Consider the following 15,009-nt stretch of genomic DNA (forward strand, 5'->3'; position numbering starts at 1 on the left):
TTAATAATAGAAAACTCGATTTATTCTATGGAAATAAAAAAATTCAAATAGATAGTAAAGCATGCAACAGCAAAGTAGAACAAAATAGTATGAATAATACCTTTAACAATAAAAATACCTATACAGACAATAACTTATATAAATCTACAAAGCATAATACTATTTCATTATCTAGGCAAAATATAAACTTTAATTGCAGAGACCCAGATAGATGGAAAGTAAGACAGGGAAGTAAAAATGTAGTATGCCAGGCAGCAATGATTACACAAGATATAACCAAGTTTTATTATATTGGATCTATGCAGAATTGTGTTAAACTAAGAATAGCGAATCACGAATTAACTTTTAGGGACCAAAACAAAATGAAGAGTACAGGACTTTCAACGAAAATATGGCATCTGAAAAAAACCAAGTTGACTATACAATCAAATGGAATATTTTAGCACATGCACCTAGTTACAAAATTAAGAAAAAATTTTCCTAGAGGAAAATTATAAAATAATGAAAAGAAAAGGGAACCTGGTTAATATAAGAAATGAAAAAATTTTTTATGTAGACATATAAGTAGGTACCTCTTTTTATTAAAGTGACTTATCGATGAGATTTGATATCACTTAAACATCATCACAATTTCTTTAAAATATATATTTTAAAATAATATAACCATATTTTTTAAACTATAGACATAACATCACATTATATATTAATAGCTAAATTCAACTATGCAATTGAAGAAGTCTAACATATAAATCTATTATTTCGCAATAGCCAAAATCAGCTAATTGAAATATAACCAAAATAAATGACTGTACATATAATAACTTATATGAACCCATGAGATATTAAAAAAATGTATATCCTTGTTTATGAATGAAATACCTATAGATAATATGTATGTGATCAAATCCATTTCAGAATGTATATTTTTTTTTTAATATACATGTGGATGATGTTAACACCATGGATATGAGAAACAAGATATTTGTATGCATATATGTGTATATCTATCTATATATATGTATGCTATACCTATCTTTTGCCTGTATAGTGTATGTGTAGATCAAAGTGGTAAATACACAATTATAATTTCTATATAACTGGCTTTATTCATGTAGAATGTACTGTTTACAGGCTAAGGTCTAACTAGGAGAGAATTTTTTACCCTATGTATTTGCATTTTTGTTTTTTTATATGTATGTACGTCTATGTATATGGGTATATATTTATAAATCTATTTGATATCTGTATGTGTATGTATGTATATATGTATATATATGAATATATGTATATATCATCAGTATTGTTATCATCATCTTCATCGTTTAACATCCGCTTTCCATGCTGGCATGGGTTGGACAGTTTGACTGAGGACTGGCAAGCCAGGAGCTGCACCAGGCTCCAGTCTGATCTGGCAAGGTTTCTACAGCTGGATGCCCTTCCTAATGCCAACTGCTCTGAGAGTGTAGTGGATGCTTTTTACATACCTCCAGCATGGGGGAAAGTCAGGTGGCACTGGTATCAACTACACTTGAATGTTGCCTTTTATGTGCAACCAGCATGGGAGCCAGTCAGGCGGTACTGGCAATGACCACGCTCAAATGGTGCTTTTTATGTGTCACTGGCATGGGACCAGTCAGGCATCACTGGCATCAACCACGCTCAAATTGTGCTTTTTATGTGCCACCGGTATGGGAGCCAGTTCGGTGGGACTGGCATCGACCACACTCGAATAGTGCTTTTTTACATGCCCCTGGCATGGCTGCCAGTCAGGTGGTACTGGATCAACCATGACAATGATTTCACTTGACTCAACAGATCTTCTCAAGCACGGTTCATTGCCCAATGATTGAAGGGTACTCTTAAATGGGCTGGTTATGCTACACTGGCATAAGCCACGGTTATGGTCTCACTTGGCTTGCTGGGTCTTCTCAAGCACAGCACATCTCCAAAGGTCTCGCTTGCACATCATTGCTGCTGTGAGGCGCAACATTTGAAGATTGTGCTTCACCAGCTCATCCCAGGTCTTCCTGGATTTACCTCTTCCACAGGTTCCCTCCACTGTTAGGGTGGGACACTTTTTCACATAGCTGTCCTCATCCATATGCAACACATGACTATACAAGCGCAGTCGTCTCTCTTGCATGTGTGCGTAAGTGCTTGTGCCACCTACCTATATATATGTGTGTGTATATACCTTTATACAAGTTAAAAATTATATATATATATATATATATATATGTGTGTGTGTGTGTGTGTGTGTGTGTGTGTATATATGTATCTGTGTGTATATATGTAGTATATATATATAGGTGTGTGTGTATAAGTATGCTTTAGAATATAAGTTTCTCTGTTATTATTTTTGCAAATTATTAATTTTTTTCTCGGTACACCCATAGGTAGGAATATTAATATTCCCTTGTAAATTTTATAGAATTTTTATTACATGATAGAATATTTAATGTGTATGTGCCTGTATAAGTATATATTTCACTTGTATATCTATTTTTCTGTATCTGGATCTGTATGTATGAATATATGTATATGTATGGAAACATGTATGTATGCAGTTTTTTCTATTTTAATGTATCTGTATATGCATGTCCTTGTATATATGTTTATTTATATATATACATACACACACACATATATATATATATATATATATATATATGTATATGTATATATATATATATACATGTACATATATTAAATTCAGGTGAATATGGTACTTAAGTTTAGGCACCAGAATTAAGTATGGTATTATCCATACAGTTTCGAAATAAGGTGATTAAAGTTAAAACAAGCAACAAGGATATCCAAAGTTAATGCAGTACAATCGTTTCATGCAACTCCATTTAATTAAGCAATGTGAACATTACATCAAATATAAAATGCAGAGCAATTCTCAGCTGCACAAAGATATAGAAATTTAATGAAATTACACTTAAACAGGACATATTTTTATAACTACATCTATACTCTCCAAGTAGAAAGGAAGAATACAAAAAAACATTTTGACTTAGCCAGACCATACAGGCTAATGTTTTTTTGTATTCTTCCTTTCTACTTGGAGAGTATAGATGTAGTTATAAAAATATGTCCTGTTTAACTGTAATTTCATTAAATTTCTATATCTTTGTGCAGCTGAGGATTGCTCTGCATTTTATATTTGATTTAATGTTCACATTGCTTAATTAAATGGAGTCGCATGAAATAATCGTACTGCATTAGCTTTGGATATCCTTGTTGATAATTTTGACTACATATAAATATATATAGGTATATGTATATATATATAGGTATATGTATATATATAGGAAATTAATAGTTATCGCCAAGCCAACATGGCAGTCCCAAAATTAGGACGAAAGCTGCCGTGAATTAGCTCCAAGAAGCCATCGCCTCTAGCTAGCTATGTGACACACGAAACCTGTGTCCTTTATAACCTTCGAACAGGGGAGGTCAGCAGTGTCCCCCTGCTGGTTTGGCATCTGCAGACTAGTTTCAGGGTGTTGCCCCTTGTCAATGCAGAGCAGCCAAGCCCTAGCCAGGCGGCGCTGCTGACTATCTGCTCGAAGGTTATTTATCTAATTTCAGTGGAATCTGTCCACTGGTTTTCAGAAATAGAGTTATTAATATTTCTAAGTCTCTCTAAAGGAGAGACTTAGAAATATTAATAACTCTATTTCTGAAAACCAGTGGATAGATTCCACTGAAATTAGATAAATAACCTTCGAGCAGATAGTCAGCAGCACCGCCTGGCTAGGGCTTGGCTGCTCTGCATTGACAAGGGGCAACACCCTGAAACTAGTCTGCAGATGCCAAACCAGCAGGGGGACACTGCTGACCTCCCCTGTTCGAAGGTTATAAAGGACACAGGTTTCGTGTGTCACATAGCTAGCTAGAGGCGATGGCTTCTTGGAGCTAATTCACGGCAGCTTTCGTCCTAATTTTGGGACTGCCATGTTGGCTTGGCGATAACTATTAATTTCCAGTACCGCTGCCGTAGTCTCCTTTAGAGAGACTTAGAAATATTAATAACTCTATATATATATAGGTATATGTATATATGTGTGTATATATATATATATATATATACATATAACTACTTTAAGGGTGAAGCAGAAAAGAAGTTTGCCAATGTCCAGCGATGTGAGGGCCAAAGAACTGAAGTATTTCAGATTGCAAGGCAGTGTGTGAGAGAAAATTGTGATGTCACAAGAGAAAAATGAGTCTGCATGGATGATGGTGTGCTTGCTTTTAATGATTCGGTAAAGAAAGAGACTTGGAGAAGCCATTATGAAAGACTGCTGAATGTGGAGAATGATTGGGAGGAGGAGAGCCTGCCAAATGTTGACCCAGTAGAGGGACCAGCTATCTGAATAGACAGCACTCTAGTAGATAAAGGAATTAAGGGTATGAAGCCAGGAAAAGCTCTCGGCCCATCAGGAATCACTGCTGAAATGCTTAAAACATCTGGTGGTGTGGGCTATGGCCTAGTCACCCATATTATAAACCAGGTAGTTCATGATGGAGTCATACCCAATGACTGGCGTAACAGCACCATAGTCAACTGCCACAAAGGTAAAGGTGATGCTTTAGATAGAAATAACTACAGGGGTATCAAACTGTTGGATCAGGTGATGAAGGTCATGGAGAGGGTCATAGCCCAACTAATTAGGGAGAGAGTCTGCTTAGATGAGATGCAGTTTGGTTTTGTGCCAGGTAGAAGCACCACTGATGCTGTATTCCTGATACGGCAACTGGAGGAGAAATAACTAGCCAAAGATACACCCCTATATTTGGCTTTTGTGGACTTGGAGAAAGCCTTTGACAGGGTCCCCCGATCCCTTATCTGGTGGGTGATGCGGAAACTGGGGACTGATGAATGGTTTAATAAGGACTGTACAGGCCCTATACAGAGATGCTGTTAGCTGGGTTAGGATTGGAAATGAGTATAGTGAAGAATTCCGGGTAGAAATAGGGATCCACCAGGGATCAGCCCTCAGCCCCCCTCTTATTCATCATAGTTCTCCAGGCAATAACAGAGGAATTCAAGACAGGTTGCCCCTGGGAGCTCCTCTATGCTGATGACCTAACCCTCGTAGCAGAATCACTACTAGAACTAGAGAAGAAACTTCAAGTGTGGAAGCAAGGTTTAGAAACGAAGGGCCTTACAGTCAATGTTGCAAAGACCAAAGTTCTAGTAAGTAGGAAGGCGAACACATCACACACCCCTTCATGTAGGTGGCCCGGCTCGATCTGTAGAAAAGGTGTAGGTAGAAACTCCATAAGATGTACCCAGTGTAAGCTATGAACACATAAGATGTGCAGCAGCATCAAAGGAAGATTAACTGGGAAGCTAGCTTTTGTGTGCAGCAGATGCACAGAGGCAATAAACACCACAGACGCTCAGATAACAGACTCCATCTAATACCAGTGGGCGAAACGAGAAGTAATTGATAGCTTCCACTACCTAGGTGAGCAAGTCTGTTGTGGGGGTGGATGCTCAGAGAGTGTTACCACTAGAATAAGAATAGCCTGGGCAAAGTTCAGCAAGCTTCTGCCCCTACTGGTGGCAAAGGGCCTCTTGCTCAGAGTGAAAGGTAGATTGTATGATGCATGTGTGCGAACTGCCATACTTCATGGCAGTGAAACATGGGCTGTGACTGCTGAAGACATGTGTAGGCTCAAAAGAATTGAAGCTAGCATGATCCGCTGGATGTGTAATGTCAGTGTGCACACACAACACTGTAAGCACCCTGAGAGAAATGTTAGATATAAGAAGCATCAGATGTGGCGTGCAAGAGAGACGTTTGCATTGATATGGTCATGTACTGCGGATGGACGAGGAGAGCTGTGTGAAGAAGTGCCGCTTCCAAACAGTGGGGTAGAGGGAGACCCAGGAAGACATGGGATGAGGTGGTGAAGCATGACCTTCCGAACGTTGGGCCTCACAGAGGCAATGACAAAAGACCGTAACTGAAAAGACCCAGTAAATAAAGTGAGTCCACAGCTGTAACCTACACCAGTGTCGCATAACCAGCCCACTCAAAAGTACCTTGGATCGTAGGGCGACATGCCATGCTTGAGGAGACCTATTGAGTCAAGTACATCAACATCAATATCAAAATCAAATCAAATTGAAATTGTAGTTGTGACCCCTGTGCTGGTAGCACGTAAAAAGCACCATCCAATCGTAGTTGATGCCAGCTCCTCTGGCCCCTGTGCCGGTGGCCCATAAAAGCACCCACTACACTGTCGGAGTGGTTGGCATTAGGAAGGGCATCCAGCTGTAGAAACACTGCCAGATCAGATTGGGGCCTGGTGCAGCCTTCTGGCTTCCCAGACCCCAGTCAAACCATCCAACCCATGCCAGCATGGAAAACGAACGTTAAACGATGATAATTATGTATATCTATCTATCTATCTATCTATCTATCTATCTATCTATCTATCTATCTATCTATATATATATATATATATATACATATTTGTTTTGCAAGATTTTTTATGTGAAATCGTGTGTTGAAACAGATGTTGTTGTACTTGGGGATGGTCATATTGCCAGTTTAGCCAATAAAAACACACGCACTGTATATTTGGTGTTAATTTTTTTTTTTTTTTCAGCTTTATATTACATTAATCTTAATCTTAATCTTATTTCGGCCAGAGTTCTTTCGTCACACTTCTGTGACCTCATCAGTGGTCCTTTGTTTCCTTCTTTCTTATGTGTGTCTCACCTTGCTAACTATCAGCCATTTTGGCTGATAGTTAGCAAGGTGAGACACACATAAGAAAGAAGGAAACAAAGGACCACTGATGAGGTCACAGAAGTGTGACGAAAGAACTCTGGCCGAAATAAGATTAAGATTAAGATTAATGTAATATAAAGCTGAAAAAAAAAAAAAAAAAATTAACACCAAATATACAGTGCGTGTGTTTTTATTGGCTAAACTGGCAATATGACCATCCCCAAGTACAACAACATATATATATATATATATATATATATATATATATATATATGTGTGTGTGTGTGTGTGTGTGTATATATATATATATATATAGGTATAACTATCTATATATATATGCAGGTATATCTATAACTGTATATATATGTATATGTATATATTTATATATATAGGTATATATGTGTATACATATATAGGTATATCTATCTATCTATCTATCTATGTTCATATATATCTATATATATATATATATATATATATATATATGAACTGGCTCTTGTGCATGTGACACATGAGGTTTTTCGAGCGAGATGAGCGTGGCCGTTGCCAGTACCGCCTGACTGGCCTTCGTGCGGGTGACACGTAAAAGCACCCACTACACTCTCTGAGTGGTTGGCGTTAGGAAGGGCATTCAGCTGTAGAAACTCTGCCAAATCAGATTGGAGCCTGGTGTAGCCATCTGGTTTCACCAGTCCTCAGTCAAATCGTCCAACCCATGCTAGCATGGAAAGCGGACGTTAAACGACGACGACGACGATATATATATAGGTATATCTATGTATAAGGGCTTATATGCCCTATTATGAAACTATTTTCCTTAGTCATTGCACGGTGATCACACTAAGCTTTAAGCTTTTATAAATACCATTGTTATTATTTAAATGATTGTAAAACTCAGCACTGTATAAAAAAAACATTTGCACCGAAAGCATATATATATATATATATATATATATATATATATATATATATATATATATATATATATACCTAATATATAGATAAATGCATATATCCATACATATATGTACATACCTACATCTATATGTATACATACATGCATATATGGGTACAGGACATCAAAAAAAAACTCTCCTGCACTATTTTTAACACTTCTATCGCCTTTCTTGATTTTCCAGTCAGCATTCATCACTCCACTCTCACCACCTCCATCCACTACAAATGCACCGACTCACACTTATACCTCAACTTCTCCTCCTCCCACCCTAAACACACCAAGCTCTCCATCCCCTACTCCCAATTCTTCCATCTGAGCAGGCTCTGCAATGACAACCATGACTTTGAAACTCTGTCTTGACTCATGGCTCACCATTTCATCCTTCGTGGATATCCCCTTACCACTACCCACACTGCCCTTGCCAGAGCACGTTCTGTGGACCATGCATCTGCTCTCTCTCCCTGCACCTGCCCTGCCATCACCCATCTTCCCTCACCTACCACCCCTCCACCCTACCTCTCTATGCACTAGTCTCCGAGCCTTCCAGTGTCTCCAGTCCAACCCCTCCACTTCACACATCTTCCCTAACCTACCCCTCCCCTCCTTCAAACGAGCCCACAATCTACTTGACCTTCTGGTCCACCGTTTGTTCCCTAACCCCACCTCCCAACTCTGCTCGTTCCCCTGCTCCCGCCCCCGCTGCCCCACTTGCCCTCCCTCTCCAACACCACCACCCTCACAGGCACCCATCATCGACCCTATCATATCACTCACTCCTTCACTTGCACTTCTAGCAATGTTATTTACTGCATCTTCTGCTCTCTCTGTCCTCTGTACATTGGTCAAACGGGACGCCACTTGGCTGACCAGTTCGCGGAATACCTCTGAGACATCAGACTCGGTAACGACACCCCAGTCTTGCACCATTTCCGCTCTACCAGTCATTCTTTACAACACCTGTCTGTGTTCGGATTGTCCTTCACCATCTCTGTTTGAGATTCCCGTCTTCGCCGTGAATAGGAATTAATCTTCTCTCTTCTCTCCTTTGCACCACATTGGCTCAGCTCCCCTCACCTCTTCATCTAACTCCTCTCCTCTCTCCTCCTCACACCTACTTCCTCTCTTCACTCCCACCCACCTCTCCTCTCCTCTATTGCTCTGACACTTACTTCTTCTCTTCACTACTACCCATTTTCTCCCCTCCACCCTCTCCCTTCATCGTCACCCCTCCATTGTTACCCCACCCCTACACATCTCAACCTCACCATCCCTATACATCCCATCCCACCCCACACAATCCACTCCCACATACCCCACCTACCCCTCACCCCACCCACCACACACCCTTGTATCCCCCACCCTCGCATCCCCCACCCTCGCATCCCCCACACCCCAACACCAGCACATCACACCACACAACACCACCACACCACAACACAACATACCACACATCACCACACAACACACAACACAACACACAACACACCACAACCCACCACCCTGCACACACTAGCATTGACCACTTCCTAGCACCCACTCCACACACCACCACACCACATCACTCTGCACACACCAGCACTGACCACTTCCCAGCACCACTAATGTTGCCTGAACAGGTGCATGGTGTACCATGCATCAGGTGTCAAAGTGACCACAGAGCAATGTGAGATGAAGTGTATTGCTCAAGAACACAATGCACCACCCAGTTTAGGAACTGAAATTATGATATAGCAATTATGAGTGCAACACCCTAACCATCAGGCCATGCAGCTAGTGGTTAGGGTATACACACACACACACACACATGTGTGCGTGTGCATGCGTGTGTATGTGTGTGTAGATATATGTATGTATGTATTTGGTGAGAGAGAAAGCGTCTTCATTTTAGATTATTCCTATAAATAATATTTATTTAAAACTCCTACATGAAATAACTGCTCATGAATAATCCTAAAAATTGTCTTCTCTTTTAAGCTGGTAATATTAAACCAATCAAAGATCATGACCTGGAGATTATACCTGAGAAAACATACCAACGACTGAAAGGAACTGTTGATCCTGAGGTTGCCATGGGTGTTTTGAATTTTGACAAGTAAGTAATTGCATTAGATCTTTGCATTATATCACAAAGTTTTTAGGTTGCTAAGTAAATGGTCAATCATCATCATCATCATCATCATTATCATCATCATGGGTGAGACTGTTTGAATGGAGATAGAAAACAGGAGTGCTGCACCAGGCTCCAATCTGTTTTGGTTTGGTTTCTACAGCTGGATGCCCTTCCTAACTACTCCACAGAGTGTACTGGGTACCTTTTATGTGTCACTGGCACAGCTGTCTTTTATGTGTCACTGGCATGGATACATCTTACATGCCACTGGCACATGCCACTGGCACATGCCACTGGCACATGCCACTGGCACTAGGCTACAACCACAATTTCACTTTGACATGTCTTCTCAATACAGTTCTATATTTAAGAGATGAGGAATTATGTACATTATTTACATTATTTACAATTGACAGATATTTGCCCTCATCTTGTTTGTTGTTAACACAATGTTTGGGGAAATTTCGAACCTGGGTTCTCATTCCTAAGGTATTTTCCGATGTTGTTGTTGTTATTGTTATTATTATTATTATTATTATTATTATTATTATCATTATTATTATCATTATTATTATTCAGGTCACTGCCTGGAATCAAACTCAGAATCTTGGGGTTAGTAGCCCACACTCTTAACCACTACATCATATGCCTGTGGGCAATTATGGAGTGAATTTTAGGGCTTATAAATCTAATTTTCTCCTATCCTTCCTTAATACTGGTTCCCATATACTGTTCATATCTGTACTCAGTCTGCTTAGGTGGTTGTTGTGTCCTAGCATATGTGCTACTTCTTTTAGTTTTCGTATTTTCCAGTGGTGTTCTCTGTCTATTATTTTAACTTCATCCCTCAGGGGAAGGTGGTCTCCATTTTTCCATACATGATCAGCTATACCCAATTTATCAATATCTCCTCATGTCACAGCTTTGCGATGTTCATCTACCCTTATTTTGAGTGTGTGGCATGTTTCGCCTTTTTATAACCTACCACAGCTGCATGGGATGGAGTACACGCAGTCTTTGGTCATATTCTCTTCTATTGGTGGTTTTACTCGAAGGAGATATTTGCGAAATGTTGTAATACTGTCCTGATGTCATATGGGCAGCATATCTTTTGTATCTTTTTGGAGAGGCCTTTCACATAGGGTAGACAGACAGTGGACAGTTTATCGGTTTCATCCTCTCTTTTCTTCATAATTGGAGTGGAGAGTATGCTTTTGGGGTAGTTGTTGCTTAATAGTTGTTGGTGGGGCCAGAATATGAAGGTGTCATCAACATATTGCAGCCTCAGGGTTGGTTTTAATAACAACATCAAAAAATACCTTAGGAATGAGAACCCAGGTTTGAAATTTCCCCAAGACACCTGATGAAGGTTGGAGGGTGTATCAGCTGAAACGTTGTGTTAACAACAAACAAGATGCGGACAAATATCCGTCAATTGTAAATAATGTAAATAGTGTACATGTCTTCTCAAGCACAGCAATTCACCAGAAGTTCCAGTAACTTGTCATTGCCTCTGTGAAACTCAATATCTGAAGATCACATTTTATGACTTCATCCTGCGTCTTTCTGGGTCTACCTTTTTCACAGTTTCCTTCCACAGTTCAAGATTGGCATTTATTTATGCATCACATGACCCTACCAGTGCTGTCTTCTCTCCTGTACATACTAGTCTCTAAAATTTCACATGTAATTTATTGAATGCTTTTGTATATTTTTAATAACTGTCAGTTGATGACAGACCTGATTATAAAATGTCAGCAGTCATGTTCTAATGTGAAACAAGGCATTAGATTAAATCTGCTATACTAGAACAGGAAGGGTTCCTTCAATGACCCTCCATACAGTTTTCATCTTAGCTTCATTGACAATGCTGTGGGTGATCCCAGAGTTAAGGTGAAGCACAATTACCCAAGCCATTGTGCAGAGGGATTGAAACCTGAATGACTTAATTCAATACATACATATCTGTACCATGTTGTGTCCTTTGGAAAATGAAATACATAACTTTCAATTGTCCAAGCTGCCTCATTGTATAATGAGTAATACAGCTGACTACTGGTTATGTATTTCTCTCTCTTACACACACACACACACACTCACTCACTCACTCTGTTGATTGATATATATATATATATATATATATATATATATATATATATATATATATATATATATATATATATATATATATACTAGCAGCTAAACCCGGTTTCACCCGGTCTGTTTGGATGATGTGGCCGTGATTGTTTTTGGTTAGGCATAATCTATAGCAGCGTTTCTCAACCTGATCATTTCGTGTCCTGTTTCGATTGGAGCCTCTAGCTGTATGAAGATTTCCCACCCCAGCTGTCAGAAAATGGCTTCAGGAGTTGTGAAGAAAGAATTTGTACGTAGTCTATTGGACGTCTGTCTAATCATTAAAAGATTTATTTAATTATGAACATAGAAAGAAATTATACATTAATCGCAATTTTTGAAAGCAGTTTTATCCGTAAAAATTTTATTTGCAGAGAGCAGAAATTGAAAGATATATGAAATGGACATGTGTGTATGTGTATGTGAGAGAGAAAGAGGGTAAGAAAGAGAGATAGAGTGAGTGAGTGAAGTTGTGTGTTATTGACTTACGTTGGCTGGCATGGCAAGTACGAAGCTCTTGATTTAGCAGGAATTGGTTTGTGTTTTATCTCTCGATCAATGGCCGGACAAGTGAAAAGGAAAGGCGATCTTTTGAAGTGGCCGGCGAATGAAGAGACATGGACAGTTTTATGACTGAACTTCTTTTGAAGTTGTGGTGAGAGGGGAGAATTGATGTGTGTGCGTATGTCTGTGTGTGTGTGAGTGTGTATGTTTGATGGGGTGTGCACTACAGAGAGAGTAATGTTGATGGTGTATATATATATATATATATATATATATATATATATGAGAGAGAGAGAGAGAGAGAGAGAAAGAGAGAGAGAGATAAATGAAATTTATCATTCAGTTTATTTATTTATTATGTATATATGTATGAATGGCTTCAGTGACACATACTCACATACACGCATGCAAGTTGTTTTAATCGATTTTCTTTGTAAGTATGGGGGCTAGGAAAAAAATAGGAAGCGCGTTCCAATCTATGCATCCGTCTCTACATGTGTGCCATTTTTCACATGAATCCACCCAGTCGTTTGGCCGTGAACCTCAAGACAAGAAAGAATACAACGGTCAGCCAACTTCAATTTATATTATAGTTATATATATATATATCATCATCATCATCATCATTTAATGTCCAATATCCATGCTAGCATGGGTTGGATGGTTTCACTGGGGCTGGTAAGCTGGAAGGCTGCACCAGACTCCAGTCTGATTTGATCCCATCTGTAGCTGTATTCAGAGTGATAAAGCCTACAACTGCTCAGTGGTATCTTTCTATAAGTAATTCTCAATAATCCAGCCTACTTAACTATATATGAGGTGATACACTGATACCTTGACCATCGTTTGAGTACCACTACATGCTTTCTATGCTAACCATATCTAGCTCTCACCTTTTGATTGTATATATATATGTATTTATTGTTACTTATACTATGTGTGATGTATATGTCTTGTAGGTCTGATATTGTTAATTTTGATAAACGACTGGAGGAATGCTGTCAAGTATTGCGAGAGAAACTCAACCAGAAGAACAAGGAGAAACGCTCAGAAATCACTCAGCACATTGATGTGGCCATCAACAATTTCTTAGCCAATGTTCGTTACCGCTTCTTGGCGCCTGATGGACCTAAAATTCGAAGAGTCACAGCTGATGATTCTTTGATGCATGAGTAAGTTTTGATTTAATTTTATTTATTCATTTATTTTTACATTTTATAACCAAATGTAAGCCAGAAAAATTTATATGAAGATCAGTCTATATAAACTATTTAGACTAACATTTTTGGTACCATCCTACATGGGATAGCCCCTGGCTCTAAAATTCTTGTTTTAACGTGATCTAAATTAAAACCTACCACTAAAATTTTATGTAAAAATTAACTCTCAAGCGCCAACTTAATAATGATTAAGTTATCTTACTAAATTCTTAAATATTAAAAAAATTAATTGAAACAAAGTCAGAGTTTTTCAGCAGAACTATGTTAACAAAAAGATTTATATAGAATCTTTCAGATTAATTTATGTAAACCATTTAAATTTAGGCTATATTAATTTATGTAAGCTAAATGGAAAGATGATGATGATAATGATAACAAAATTTATTACACATATAGATTTAAAATCTATTCATTTACATAGATTGTATAAATTTAGGCTATAGAAAGATGACAATGCATACATAGGTTATATAGACAGTGCTTTCTTTAATTTTACTTTTTATATAAAGAGTGTTTATTTGTTTTGTAAGTTACATAAAATGATTAACTTTTATGTATTATTCTAGGTGAAATAAAGTTTAATGTCATGACTGTTTTGAGGTTAGGCTCTAATTAATTAAGGCACAGGCATGGCTGTGTGATTAAGAAGTTTGCTTCCCAACACATGGCTTTGGGTTCTGTACCACAATGTGGCACCTTGGTTGTCTGTGTTCTGTTATAGCTCCAGGCCAGCCAAAGCTTTGTGAGTGGATTTGGTAGATGGAAACTGAAAGTAGCCCATCCTATGTCTGTGTGTAAGTATGTTTGTGGTTGTGTCATGTTAACTTGGCATTGCATGATAGTTGTGAGTGTCAGTGTCATACAAGTAATGACTTTCATTTCCGTTATTCTATGAAAACATGTCTGGCCATGAGGAACAATTACTTTACTGGAAATAAGTGAAAATTGGTGACTGGAAGGGCATCCAGCTGTAGAACATCTGCCTCAATAAACTCCACCTAGCCTATGCAAGCATGAGAAAATAGGTATTAAAATGATGATGAATATGCTGGTGATGATGATGAAAGAAGAATCTTCAGCTTGTATATGGATATTTTATGGCCATTAGTAAGCTAATAGATGATCAGCCAAGGGGTTGTTGGTTTATATCCTTCCACCAGCACTGTGTGTGCAACCAGCAATTTTACAATGTCTCAGTCCATGTAAATGGCAGTAAAGTGGTACAACTGAATGGAATGGCTCACATCTCTAAGTACACATCTGACTATGAAGGAGTGATGCTGGAGTTGTGAAATCTTGCATGCATTAATTTCAATTCTTCTTATT

General features: G+C 38.4%; 1 protein-coding gene across 7 annotated transcripts in view; it reads left to right on the forward strand.

Moving 5' to 3' along the window:
- The window catches only part of LOC106878848 (glycogen debranching enzyme), a 123,978-nt gene that overhangs the window by 48,793 nt on the left and 60,176 nt on the right, over positions 1-15,009 (forward strand). For all 7 annotated transcript variants that reach the window (XM_052970632.2, XM_052970628.2, XM_052970626.2 and 4 more), the window contains 2 exons: positions 9,688-9,805; positions 13,423-13,635. In XM_052970632.2, coding sequence (XP_052826592.2) covers positions 9,688-9,805; positions 13,423-13,635 — 331 coding nt within the window. The remainder of the gene's footprint in view (positions 1-9,687; positions 9,806-13,422; positions 13,636-15,009) is intronic.

Source organism: Octopus bimaculoides, chromosome 9 (genome assembly GCF_046866305.1).
Source record: "Octopus bimaculoides isolate indiv1 chromosome 9, ASM4686630v1, whole genome shotgun sequence".
Lineage (NCBI taxonomy): Eukaryota > Metazoa > Mollusca > Cephalopoda > Octopoda > Octopodidae > Octopus > Octopus bimaculoides.